The 14,169-nt window shown below is 43.5% G+C and overlaps 1 protein-coding gene across 11 annotated transcripts in view; it reads left to right on the plus strand.

Moving 5' to 3' along the window:
• Positions 1-14,169, plus strand: part of kcnab2a (potassium voltage-gated channel subfamily A regulatory beta subunit 2a) — a 140,231-nt gene that overhangs the window by 50,394 nt on the left and 75,668 nt on the right. The window contains exon 2 of one of the 11 annotated variants that reach the window (XM_045691713.1): positions 3,639-3,919. The exons of 8 other annotated variants lie outside the window; for them this stretch is intronic. In XM_045691713.1, coding sequence (XP_045547669.1) covers positions 3,639-3,919 — 281 coding nt within the window. Of the gene's footprint in view, positions 1-3,111; positions 3,920-14,169 lie in introns of those variants that run through there. 2 more of the 11 variants (XR_006758071.1, XM_045691712.1) reach the window with 2 other exon arrangements.

A 14,169-nucleotide genomic window follows, 5' to 3' on the forward strand; every position in this document is an offset into this window, starting at 1 on the left:
GTTATGCTGTAATCAGTGTCAGATCATGCGATAATCTGTAGGCTAGCCCATTTTAAGGTCTGTTTAGTCTTCTGTCTCGTTACTGAGGACATACACTGAGTGTACAAAACATTATGCTCTTTCCATGAGACTGATCAGGTGAAAGCTATGATCAGCTATTGATGTCACTTCAATCAGTGTAGGTGAAGTTGAGACCGGTTAAAGAAGGATTTTTAAGCCTTTAGACAATTGAGACATGGATTGTGTGTGTGCCATTCAGAGGGTGAATGTGCAAGACTAAAGATGTGTGCCTTTTTGAACGGGGTACAACTGCAGCTGGGTTTTTCATGCTCAACAGTTTCCTGTGTTTATCAAGAATGGTCTGACATTCAGCCAACTTGACACAACTGTGGGAAGCATTGGAGTCAACATGGGCCAGCATCCCTGTGGAACACTATTGACAAAGCTTTTGAGTTCATGCCCTGACGAATTGAGGCTGTTCTGCGGGCAGGGGGGGGGTGCAACTCAATATTAGGAAGGTGTTCTTAATGTTTTGTACATTCAGTGTATATTCTGCATAGCATGATCAAAGGGAAATAAGCTGTGTGCAGTAGTATTGTCTATTACAATACCTTCAACACTGCTGCCCACTAGTGACAGGATTGAGCACAGCGCTTTCCCTACAGCATTGCTGATTGTAAAAAAAAAAAAAAAAAAACGGTCTCATGGCTCTTTCGTGGTGCACGGGTCAACTATTTGTGCACCCACCCGCAATTGCTAATAACCCATCTGCAACTGCCTGAGTATATGTGATAAAGTGTAAATCAGAGGCCCGCTCCCAACCTAAACCCGCTAGTATAGAAAATGCACTGTAGGCTACAGACACTTATTTATTTATTCATTTTAAATTATTATTGTTTTTACAGGGGGTGCAGTATTTATTGTGCCTGATTTTAGATATGTTTCTACTTATAATTTGCGACATTTTAGTAGGCTGTTTATTAGTCAACTTGTCTATAATTAGATACATACATACATACAGCTTTCGTCATATGCTGCCCTGGAAGACTAAATAAACACTTGCTCACCAGAATGTCATAAATCAATACACTGAATGCTTTAATCTAGTTGACATCAGTAAAGTTTTCTGTCATCTCTGCTTCTTTCGGGAACAATGACGTTTAGGGACCAGGGAGAAAATGCAATTACTCAAAAAAAAATGTAAAGATTTTCTGTGCGTAATGTCCAAATGACATCAGCTTGACTAAGGAAATAGCAAGCCGTGCAAACATGACACATGTTTCTGATAAGAGTTCAGTTTGCCTTGGATGCATATTTTATTTGGTTGAAATACTTTCAGCTTTTATGATGCTGATAAAGATGGAACATTTGATCTGATCGTCATCTTTTTTTTCTTAATCTTTATTTAACTAAGCAAGTCAGTTAAGAACAAATTCTTATTTACAATGACGGCCAAACCCGGCCAAACCCGGACGACGCTGCGCCGCCCTATGGGACTCCCAATCACGGCCGGATGTGATGCAGCCTGGATTCGAACCAGGTACTGCAGTGACGCCTCTTGCACTGGGATGCAGTGTCTTTGACCACTGCGCCACTCGGGAGCTGATCTAAGTCACGACAATAGACAAACAGTCTGCCTAAACTAATAACACACAACAATACGTTTTCATGTCTTTATTGAACAAACTGTGTGAACATTCACAGTGCAGGGTGTAAAAAATATGTGAACCCTTGTATATAATAACTGGTTGAACCTCCTTTGGCAGCAATAACCTCAACCAAATGTTGAGGATCAGACCTGTACACAACGGTCAAGAGGAATTTTGGACCATTCCTCTTTACAAAACTGTTTCAGTTCAGCAATATTCTTGGGATATCTGGTGTGAACCACGCTCTTGAGGTCATGCCACAGCATCTCAATCGGGTTGAGTTTTGGCTCGTTGTCCTGTTGCATCACCCAACTTATGTTGAGCTTCAATTGGCGGATATGTCTTAACTTGGGAATTAATGTTTCAGTCGCCGAGGCGGCAAAGCGGCTCCAAACCACGATGCTCCCTCCACCATACTTTACAGTTGGGATGAGGTTTTGATGTTGGTGTGTTGTGCCTTTTTTCCTCCACACATAGTGGTGTGTGTTCCTTCCAAACAACTCAACTGTAGTTTCATCTGTCCACAGAATATGTTGCCAGCAGCGCCTTGGAATATCCAGATGCTCTTTTGCGAACTTCAGACGTGCAGCAATGTTTTTTTGGACAACAGTGGCTTCTTCTGTGGTGTCCTCCCATGAACACCATTCTTGTTTGTTTTATGTATCGTAGACTTGTCAACAGAGATGGTAGCATGTTCCAGAGATTCCTGTAAGTCTTTAGCTGACACTCTAGGATTCTTCTTAACGTCACTGATCGTTCTGCACTGTGCTCTTGCAGTCATCTTTGCAAGACGGCCACTCCTCGGGAGAGTAGCAACAGTGCTGAACTTTCTCCATTTATAGACAATTTGTCTTACCTTGGACTGATGAACATCAAGGCTTTTAGAGATACTTTTGTAACCTGTTCCAGTTTTATGCAAGTCAACAATTCTTAATCTTGGGTCTTCTGAGATCTCTTTTGTTTGAGGCATGGTTCACGTTAGGCAATGCTTCTTGTGAAGAGCAAACTCTAATTTTGTGATTTATTTTTTATAAGGCAGGGCAGCCCTAACCAACGTCTCCAATCTCATCTCAATGATTGTACTCCAGGTTAGCAATTAGCTTTTGGAGATGTCATTAGCCTTGGGGTTCACATACATACTTTTCCCAACCTACACTGTAAATGTTTAAATTATGTATTCAATATAGACTAGAAAAATACAATAGTGTGTGTGTGTTAGTAGTTTAAGCAGACTGTGTTTGTCTTGTGACTTAAAATTAGATCTGATCTTCATCTATGACCAATTTATGCAGAATTCCAGATAATTCCTAAGGGTTAACATACTTTTTCATGCAACTACACTACTGGTCAAAATCATTTATTTTCTTAATGCGTTTGAGCCAATCAGTTGTGACATGTTGGGGTGGTATACAGAAGATAGCCTTATTTGGTAAAATACATACCAAGTCCATATTATGGCAAGAACAGCTTAAATAAGCAAAGAGAAACAACCGTCCATTACTTTAAGACATGAAGGTCAGTTTCTCTTGGCTCTCCCCCTACATCCAAGTAGAAAACCCAGAACGGTGTCTGCCTGCTCTGGCCCATGTCTGAATGTCTCCTCCTCCTGCTGTTCCCAATGTACCTATGCCGCTTGCATGGTCCTGCTCCTTAGTTAACCACAAGGCGGTCAGCTGAATGCACCCTGCCATTGTGTCTCTTTCCTGGGGGGTGATGCCGTGACTCTGATCACACCATGCATGGCTGTGTGATACTGCTGCCCCGAGCAGAGCAGGAGAGCTCTTATGGGAGTAGTCCGGCGCTATTTAAGGAGGTGGCTGTGTCCTGCTAGCTCCTGTCCCAGACCCACTTTTCTCTCTCACTGAGCGGTGGGTCACTGCGGCGACAGCAAGAGTAGGGGGGATGTTTGCGGGAGGGTTGTCAGGGGGTCAGCCTCCCTGGGCGGCAGTGAGGCGTCAATCCATGTACGCTCATTCCGAAAACCTACAGATCCCCAAACCGGGCGGGCCGGGCAGTGTTATACGGAAAAGCAGCAGCAGTGGCAGTGGCAAGATGCTGTCCATGTCATACAGCGAGAGCATGCGGAGTGGCATTAGCCGCTACCACTCGGACCAGGGCCTAAACCAGCCACGGCCCACCGACCCAGGGGAGCTGCAGCGCCTCAGGGAGCAGAGGCATGCCGCTCAGGTCAAGAACATGGAGGACTTCCTGAAGATGAACGGCCTGGCCCTGGAGGAGTGTGTGTCCTACCAGACTGGCATGAAGTACAGGTAAGGTCAGGGCATACCTGGGGCTGGGTAGGTGAGACCTAATGATTGGCTTAATGGGCAGGTGAGACTTGAAGACAGGCTGCCGCTGACCAGGTAGCAGAGTATACTGTATGGGTACAGGCAAGAGGAGTGGGTGTGAGGAAGGTTTTGTAGACCACCTGAGGCTCAGGCAGATTATAATTGTCTACTTTGTGCTACGTATACTGCCCACCTTGCTCTCTTGTCATTATTTACCTGTTCTGAGGAAAGTCTTTGACTCAGTGAATCACAGTGCGGATCAAATGTATGGGTTAATGCCAACGTATAAGTATGAATAGAGCTGTTTCACTAGTTGTATGATGCTGTGACAGTGTTGGACTCTCCTCTGGCCAGACTGCTCTTTATGGTACTGGCTCTCGTTTTATTTTAATCATCTAGGTCGCTGGCATATTTTCCCAACAAGATGGGAAGGACACACTGTTCCATAAGGATTTACCTGACCCTGTTTTTTCACCCCCTCTTCCTTTTTCCCCCGATCAGCCAGAGCGAAGATTCTCCCTGTCACTCTGGCCCCACTTCACCACTCTGTCTGAGTAGTCAAATGGTAGACATGTTGTCGTGTTCTGAGAGGTTAGGTTACATACTGTACATTAACTATGTGATAACATGCGACTCTTGCAGTGTGGTTTGCGCATGGCTAACCCTAATCTCAGTTAACCCTAAACTAAAGTTTTGCGTAATTGGTCAGATGCTCGAGTGAGTTCTGGGTCCGTACTTGTTAAGAGAAGCGATAGAACGAGGATCGGAACCAGAATGAAGAGCTCCACCCTCTCTTTGCACATAATGGGAAAGTCTATGGGCCAAATGTCCCATTCCCTTCTGAAATTCAAAAGATGCTAACACCTGTGAAAGCGTTATTTGTCCAATTTAATCAGTGATGAAAAACCCAAACACTGGCACTAATGCTGCTCGATCTTGCACATCCTGTTGTATCATGACAGATCTATGGTACCATGTATGTTCACGTAGTCTGCCCACGAGAGATTAATCTAACCCCTAACTTTCACCCCAACCTAAACCAGAGTGATGCGCTTCAATAAGGCTTCAACCTCAGTACTGTCCGGTATAATGTGTGCAGTTTGGCATTAACAGTAGTGTGGTCCACATCCTCAAACAATTAGCAGTCTGTGTGTAGTACATGAGCCAGCCATGATGTGAATCAGGCCCCACTAATGACAAGGTCTGTAAAGCAGGGGTAGCCTACCTGCTGCTGTTTTAACCCAGTGCAGGGATGGTTGTTTTGTCTGAAGACTGGTGTAGCAGCTGTTTGGATGATGGGCAGGGATGGCTTGTCTGAAGTCCGGGAATACTGTTGTTGTTTTGACAAAGGCCAGTGATGTCTGTTATTGTTTTGGCTATAGTAAGGGATGATTGCTGTCTGTTCCCAGGGGTCAGAGGCAGTTGGGTGGCTACCAGGCAGCGTTGCGTGCCATTGACATTGGCGGACTGCAGGCCCCATTGTTCTTGTGCTGTAAATCTCACTCATTGTTCCATGGCGGGCTGACTGATATAGAGCATTGTGATGAGGCAGGTAAGAGGGAGTTATGTTAGTTTACAAGGAGCTCTATGGTGCCTTTCCCATATTCAAACCAGGGTCCCTCTGAGTACTGACTTCATCCCTTTGTCCTCTGCAGTCTGTCATTTTCCCCCAGTTGTCTATGATGGGTTTTACTCATTCTACTCAATGTGTATACACAAATGTCTTAGTCTGGCTTATGGTACAGTATGTAGCTGCTGGTGTTTGTTACCAAATATATTGAAGGATAGCCCAGCTAGCTCTTGTATCCTGATCAGTGTACAATTCTGTAATTAGGTCAGCACAGCAGATACAACGCCATCATTATTTGTTTGTGGTCAGAGCCAGAGGAACAATACTATTGAGCTGTTCTACCTGACAGGCTGCTACACTACATTATACCTGAGACATGAGTCCATGAGACATGGGCAGATATCTATACTGTACCGTAAACCAGACTTAGCCCTTTATGTACACTCAGTGTACATTAAGAACACCTGCTCTTTCCATGAGACTGAGCAGATGAATGCAGGTGGAAGATATGAGTCCTTATTGATGTCAATTGGTAAATCGGTGTAGATGAATGGGAGGAGACGGGTTAAAGACTGTTTTTTAAGCTTTGAGACAATTGAGAAACGGATTGTTTGTGTGCCCTTCAGAGGGTGAATGGCCAAGACAAAAGTGAAGTGCTTTTGAAAGGGGTATGGTAGTAGGTGCCAGACGCACTGGTTTGTGTCAAGAACGGCAACGCTGCTGGGTAATTCACACTCCAGTTTTCCGTATGCGTCAAGAATGGTCCACCACCCAAAGGACATCCAGCCAACTTGACACAATTGTGGGAAACATTGGAGTCAACATGGGCCAGCATCCCTGTGGAATACTTTCGACACCTTGTGGAGTCCATGACCCAACGAATTGAGGATATAAGGTATTTTCTCTTTATTCAACCCTTTGTTTATCAACAAGAGTGGATTTGATAGCGAATAGACAAGTGGTTAAATATGTAATTACTGAAGTACTGTGCATTCGGAAATACTTTTCCCACATTTTTTTACGTTACAGCCTTATCGAACGCACTCTTGATGACTGTTAGCTTGAATAACACAAAGCCATCTGTAAAAAGAAGCAAACTTATTTTCAGTGGGTGTGTCACAGGTCTCAAATGTTTCATAAAAGTTATAAATTGCCTTGTAGTCCTAGTCTATGGTTGACACAAAGTACTGACATGTATAGTCCTAAACTTACTTGGATTTTGAGTGGTGGAGAAGAGAAAGTTGTCCAGTGCAGAGGGCTAGACATAAGGGGATGGGGTAAAGGAGCCATCCCTGATAGAATAGATTTGGTGCTAGTCAGTCTTTGACTGTCTTCCCTCACTCCTGTTAGGATGAGACTGAGGTACTGTGAGTGTCTGTGGCAAGAATATGTCATGATAATGGACATGCTAACTATCCCCACTTTCTTGTATTTATTATGGATCCCGATTAGCTGCTGCCAAGACAACAGCTGTTCTTCCTGGGGTCTAGCAAAATTAAGGCAGTTATACATTTTTGAAAACATTACAATACATTTACAACAGATTTCACAACATATATTAAGTGTGTGCCCTCAGGCCCCAACTCTACTACCTCGTACAGTATCTTCCAACACAAAATCTATGTGTTTGTATGCATGTGTCTGTCTGTGCCTATGTTTGTTGCTTCAGTCCCTGCTGTTGTGTGTATTTGTATCTGTTTTTTAAATCTAATTTTACTGCTTGCATTGGTACTTGATGTGGAATAAATTTCTATGTAGTACTGTGCGCCTCCCATAGTCTGTTCTGGACTTGGGGACTGAAGAAACCTCTGGTGGCATGTCTTGTGGGGTATGCATGGGTGTCTGAGCTGTGTGCTAGTAGTTCAACCAACAGCTTGATGTATTCAACATGTCATTGACTTCATCAATACTTGTATTTGTAAGCGGTAATCTCTCCTCCACTTTGAGCCAGGAGAGATTGACATGAATATTATTCATGTTAGCGCTCTGTGTACATCCAAGAGCTAGCCGTGCTGCCCCATTCTGAGCCAGTTGCAATTTTCCTAAGTCCCTATTTGTGGCGACTGAACAGTAGTCCAGGTGCGACGAAACTCGGGCCTGTCCTACCTGCCTTGTTGATAGTGCTGTTAAGAATGCAGAATAGCGCTTTATTATGGAGAGACTTCTCCCCATCCTAGCTACTGTTGTATCAATATGTTTTGACCTTGACAGTTTACAATCCAGGGTTACTCCAAGCAGTTTAGTCTCCTCAACTTGCTCAATTACCACATGTATTCATTACAAGATTTAATTTAGGCTTTAGTGAATGATTTGTCCCAAATACAATGCTTTTAGTTTTGAAATATTTAGGACTAACTTATTCCTTGCCACCCATTCTGAAACTAACTGCAGCGCCATACGTGTTGCGGTCATTTCAGTCGCTGTGGTAGCTGACGTGTATAGTGTTGAGTCATCCGCATATATAGACACACTGGCTTTACCCAGAGCAAGTGGCATGTTAGTAAAGATTGAAAAAACTAAGGGGCGTAGACAGCTGCCCTGGTGAATTCCTGATTCTTCCTGGATTTTGTCGGAGAGGCTTCCATCAAAGAACACTCTGTGTTATGTTAGACAGGTAACTCTCTACCCACAATATAGCAGGGGGTGTAAGGCCATAACACAAGTTTTTCAAGCAACCGACTATAATCGATCATGTCAAAAGCCGCACTGAAGTCAAAAAGATTGTGGGGGCTGTTTTGTTAATCATCAATTTCTCTCAGCCAATCGTCAGTCATTTGTGTATGTGCTGTGCTTGTTGAATGTCCTTCCCTATAAGCGTGCTGAAAGTCTTAGAATGCTATTTTACAGTAAAACAAATTGATATCTACTCAAACACCATTTTTTTCCCCCAAAAGTTTACGAAGGATGGTCAACAGGCTGATTGGTCGGCTATTTGAGCCAGTAAAGGGGGCTTTACTATCTTTAGGTAGGGGAATAACTTTTGCTTCCCTCCATGCCTGAGGGCACACACTTGCTTGTAGGCTTAAATTGAAGATATGGCAAATAGGAGTGGCAATATTGTCCGCTATTATCCTCCCAGTCATTTTCCATCCAAGTTGTGACATGTAGCCCTATATTTGCTGCAGCATAGCCTATGCAACAGTAATATAAAGACTGAATGCGCATCTAATTTCCCATCTCCATCTGGCTTTCGGGGGTCACCTTATTTTTTAATTGTTAAGGTTATACTTTTTTTTAAATTGCAGCTGCAGAGTTTTTTAAAATAGACTGACTCAAATATAATTGCATTAAATCCGTCCACGTGTGAGCACTCTCTCGCAGTCTTTTCTTTCTCCAACTCCATTCAAATTGCATCCAAAATTGATAATCCTGTTCTAAATTGTTTTATATACTGTATATGATGTCCTAGCCTACCGTTTTCTAATTTATAGTGGGTTATGCATGATAAGCTTCTAATTTATAGCCTCTGTCTCCTGCGCAGTACGCAAGCAGCTGTGCTCCGCAAGCAGCTTTTGGAGTCCCATGCAGGAAAAAGCTAGACAAGAATAGCTCTCTGAACATTTTTTTTTGTTGTCTTTTTCAAAGGCGATTCACCGTCCAGAATTGAATGTTCTCTTCTGCTTTATCATAGTTTGAATGATGTGCGTAATTCCAGTCCACAATGCAGTACAGTAATACAGTTCACACTCAAAGATTTGCCTGCATGAGCTAGTTTCATTTATTTACTCGAGCATATAACTAGTTACATCTATGGGCTTTTGTTTTTCTGTCATACGTAATGTGCAGTACCCTATATGTGTTCGATAATGGCACAATCATTTGGGCTTTTTGGGGCTTTTGCTCATTGTATGATCCCTACATTAACATTTAATGTACACTGCTCAAAAAAATAAAGGGAACACTTAAACAACACAATGTAACTACAAGTCAATCACACTTCTGTGAAATCAAACTGTCCACTTAGTGCAAATGGAATAGACAACCGGTGGAAATGTATAGGCAATTAGCAAGACACCCCCAATAAAGGAGTGGTTCTGCAGGTGGTGACCACAGACCACTTCTCAGTTCCTATGCTTCCTGGCTGATGTTTTGGTCACTTTTGAATGCTGGCGGTGCTTTCACTCTAGTGGTAGCATGAGACGGAGTCTACAACCCACACAAGTGGCTCAGGTAGTGCAGCTCATCCAGAATGGCACATCAATGCGAGCTGTGGTAAGGTTTGCTGTGTCTGTCAGCGTAGTGTCCAGAGCATGGAGACGCTACCAGGAGACAGGCCGGTACATCAGGAGACGTGGAGGAGGCCGTAGGAGGGCAACAACCCAGCAGCAGGACCGCTACCTCCGCCTTTGTGCAAGGAGGAGCACTGCCAGAGCCCTGCAAAATGACCTCCAGCAGGCCACAAATGTGCATGTGTCTGCTCAAATGGGCAGAAACAGACTCCATGAGGGTGGTATGAGGGCCTGACGTCCACAGGTGGGGGTTGTGCTTACAGCCCAACACCGTGCAGGACGTTTGGCATTTGCCAGAGAACACCAAGATTGGCAAATTCGCCACTGGCGCACTGTGCTCTTCACAGATGAAAGCAGGTTCACACTGAGCACATGTGACAGACGTGACAGAGTCTGGAGACGCCGTGGAGAATGTTCTGCTGCCTGCAACATCCTCCAGCATGACCGGTTTGGCGGTGGGTCAGTCGTGGTGTGGGGTGGCATTTCTTTGGGGGCCGCACAGCCCTCCATGTGCTCGCCAGAGGTAGCCTGACTGCCATTAGGTACCGAGATGAGATCCTCAGACCCCTTGTGAGACCATATGCTGGTGCGGTTGGCCCTGGGTTCCTCCTAATGCAAGACAATGCTAGACCTCATGTGGCTGGAGTGTGTCAGCAGTTCCTGCAAGAGGAAGGCATTGATGCTATGGACTGGCCCGCCCGTTCCCCAGACCTGAATCCAATTGAGCACATCTGGGACATCATGTCTCGCTCCATCCACCAACGCCACGTTGCACCACAGACTGTCCAGGAGTTGGCGGATGCTTTAGTCCAGGTCTGGGAGGAGATCCCTCAGGAGACCACCGCCACCTCATCAGGAGCATGCCCAGGCGTTGTAGGGAGGTCATACAGGCACGTGGAGGCCACACACACTACTGAGCCTCATTTTGACTTGTTTTAAGGACATTACATCAAAGTTGGATCAGCCTGTAGTGTGGTTTTCCACTTGAATTTTGAGTGTGACTCCAAATCCAGACCTCCATGGGTTGATAAATTGGATTTCCATTGATTTATTTTTGTGTGATTTTGTTGTCAGCACATTCAACTATGTAAAGAAAAAAGTATTTAACCTCTCTGGGCCAGTGGGACGCTTGCGTCCCACCTACTCAACAGCCAGTTTAGAAATGCTATTACTTCAATTTCTCAAACATATGACTATTTTACACCATTTTAAAGACAAGACTCTCGTTAATCTAACCACACTGTCCGATTTCAAAAAGGCTTTACAACGAAAGCAAAACATTAGATTATGTCAGCAGAGTACCCAGCCAGAAATAATCAGACACCCATTTTTCAAGCTAGCATATGTCACATAAACCCAAACCACAGCTAAATGCAGCACTAACCTTTGATCTTCATCAGATGACAATCCTAATACATGCATGTTTTGTTCAATCGAGTTCATATTTATATCAAAAACAGCTTTTTACATTCGCATGTGACTAGCATTCCCACCGAACACTTCCGGTGAATTTACTAAATTACTCACGATAAACGTTCACAAAAAACATAATTATTTTAAGAATTATAGATACAGAACTCCTTTATGCACTCGCTATGTCCGATTTTTAAAATGGCTTTTCGGTGAAAGCACATTTTGCAATAGCCCGGCCATCACAGGCTAGCTATTTTGACACCCACCAAGTGTGGTACTCACCAAACTCCGATTTACTATTAGAAAAGTTTGATTACCTTTGCTGTTCTTCGTCAGAATGCACTCCCAGGACTTCTACTTCAATAACAAATGTTGGTTTGGTTCCAAATAATCCATAGTTATATCCAAATAGCGGCGTTTTGTTCGTGCATTCAAGACACTATCCGAAGGATGAAGGGTGACGCGCCCGACGCGTTTCGTGACAAAAACGTCAAAATATTCCATTACCGTACTTCGAAGCATGTCAAACGCTGTTTAAAATCAATTTTTATGCTTTTTTTCTCGTAAAAAAGCGCTAATATTCCGACCGGGAGTCGTTGTTTTCGTTCAAAGAGAGAAAGTAAACATGGTGTCGGCTCGTGCACGCGCCTCCAGTCTCATTGTCCTCAGATCGACCATTGCCCCCTATCCCCAACAGGTTAATAAGATTATTTCATTTATTCAGATCTAGGATGTGTTGTTTAAGTGTTCCCTTTTATTTTTTGGAGCAGTATATTTAATATGTGGCTCATCATGCTCCGGTAGCATCAGGTTTGAATTTTCATGCTAATCAAAACCAGACACATTTATATGCTCTAATACTTTTGAATGGGAAATACTGGGTTACCCGAGAGAAGTGATTTATTCTCAGGATGGAACATTTGTAAAATACTGGGAAAATATTCAGCCCTACTAGGGATATGGTTAGTACATAGTTAAAATGTTGATGATAGTCCATCTGTAGATGCTAATAGTGTTACTGTGGGAATTACTGAATTGGCCCCTCTTTCAACTGTATTTTTCATTCATTTCATGTTTCTTGGTTGATATGACAATGATTGGCAAGTATGCCTTTTTGTAAAAGGTGAATTCTCAAATCTGAGTGTCGCCACCTAATGGATGTAGTTGTTACAGCCTCAGACTGTATAGCGCAGACTGGATGCTCTCGAGGTTCATGTCTCACTAAACGTGGGAATAGGAGGTCTGAGCATGATATCGATCTCTTAATAATACTTTTTTTACTAAATGCAGATGCATATCATGGGTAGTGCATAGGCCTAACCAGAGTGCGACTTACACCCTGACTTTCGGGGGATCTTTGTATTTTTTTTAATGATCCTAATAATGACGTAATGTATTATATTTTAATGTGGCAGAAACACAACCAATCATGATATTTTAATCTGATTTGTCAAACAAATCACTTAAAGTAACCGTTCTTCCACTCTAAAATAATTCAAGCATCCAAACTGCATGTATAGACTACTAGGTCCATTTGATGAATGGAAATGGACATCTGCTGCAAAACACCAAAAGGTGTGAGTAATGACATTCAGCCATTACCATTGATTAGGCCTATATTCATTGACGTGTCTTGCTGACAAATTGACCTTTTTTGTAGCCTGAAAACTCAGGACACCTGCGATGGTGCTGAAACTGTCCTGGGAAAAACAGGATGGTCACCCTAACGCACAAGGTACATTTATGAGACGAGGCTACAGTGTGTATTCCCATGAACTTCAAATAGACCTACCAGAAGCCTGGGATGTAGTGTTAAAAAAATACAGTGGGGGGAAAAAGTATTTGATCCCCTGCTGATTTTGTACGTTTGCCCACTTACAAAGAAATTATCAGTCTATAATTATAATAGTAGGTTTATTTGAACAGTGAGAGACAGAATAACAGCAAAAGAATCCAGAAAAACACGTCAAAAATGTTATAAAATGATTTGCATTTTAATGAGGGGAAATAAGTATTTGACCCCTCTGCAAAACATGACTTAGTACTTGGTGGCAAAACCCTTGTTGGCAATCACAGAGGTCAGATGTTTCTTGTAGTTGGCCACCAGGTTTGCACACATCTCAGGAGGGATTTTGTCCCACTCCTCTTTGCAGATCTTCTCCAAGTCATTAAGGTTTCGAGGCTGACGTTTGGCAACTCGAACCTTTTGCTCCCTCCACAGATTTTCTATGGGATTAAGGTCTGGAGACTGGCTAGGCCACTCCAGGACCTTAATGTGCTTCTTCTTGAGCCACTCCTTTGTTGCCTTGGCTGTGTGTTTTGGGTCATTGTCATGCTGGAATACCCATCCACGACCGATTTTTTTTTTTTTTTTTTTTTTTTTTTTTTTTCCAATGCCCTGGCTGAGGGAAGGAGGTTCTCACCCAAGATTTGACGGTACATGGCCCCTTCCATCGTCCCTTTGATGCGGTGAAGTTGTCCTGTCCCCTTAGCAGAAAAACACCCCCAAAGCATAATGTTTCCACCTCCATGTTTGACGGTGGAGATGGTGTTCTTGGGGTCATAGGCAGCATTCCTCCTCCTCCAAACACGGCGAGTTGAGTTGATGTCAAAGAGCTCCATTTTGGTCTCATCTGACCACAACACTTTCACCAGTTGTCCTCGGAGTCATTCAGATGTTCATTAGCAAACTTCAGACGGGCATGTATATGTGATTCTTGAGCAGGGGGACCTTGCGGGCGCTGCAGGATTTCAGTCCTTCACGGCGTAGTGTGTTACCAATTGTTTTCTTGGTGACTATGGTCCCAGCTGCCTTGATATCATTGACAAGATCCTCCCGTGTAGTTCTGGGCTGATTCCTCACTGTTCTCATGATCATTGTAACTCCACGAGGCGAGATCTTGCATGGAGCCCCAGGCCGAGGGATATTGACAGTTCTTTTGTGTTTCTTCCATTTGCGAATAATCACACCAGATGTTGTCACCTTCTCACCAAGCTGCTTGGCGATGGTCTTGTAGCCC

Source organism: Salmo salar, chromosome ssa12 (genome assembly GCF_905237065.1).
Source record: "Salmo salar chromosome ssa12, Ssal_v3.1, whole genome shotgun sequence".
Lineage (NCBI taxonomy): Eukaryota > Metazoa > Chordata > Actinopteri > Salmoniformes > Salmonidae > Salmo > Salmo salar.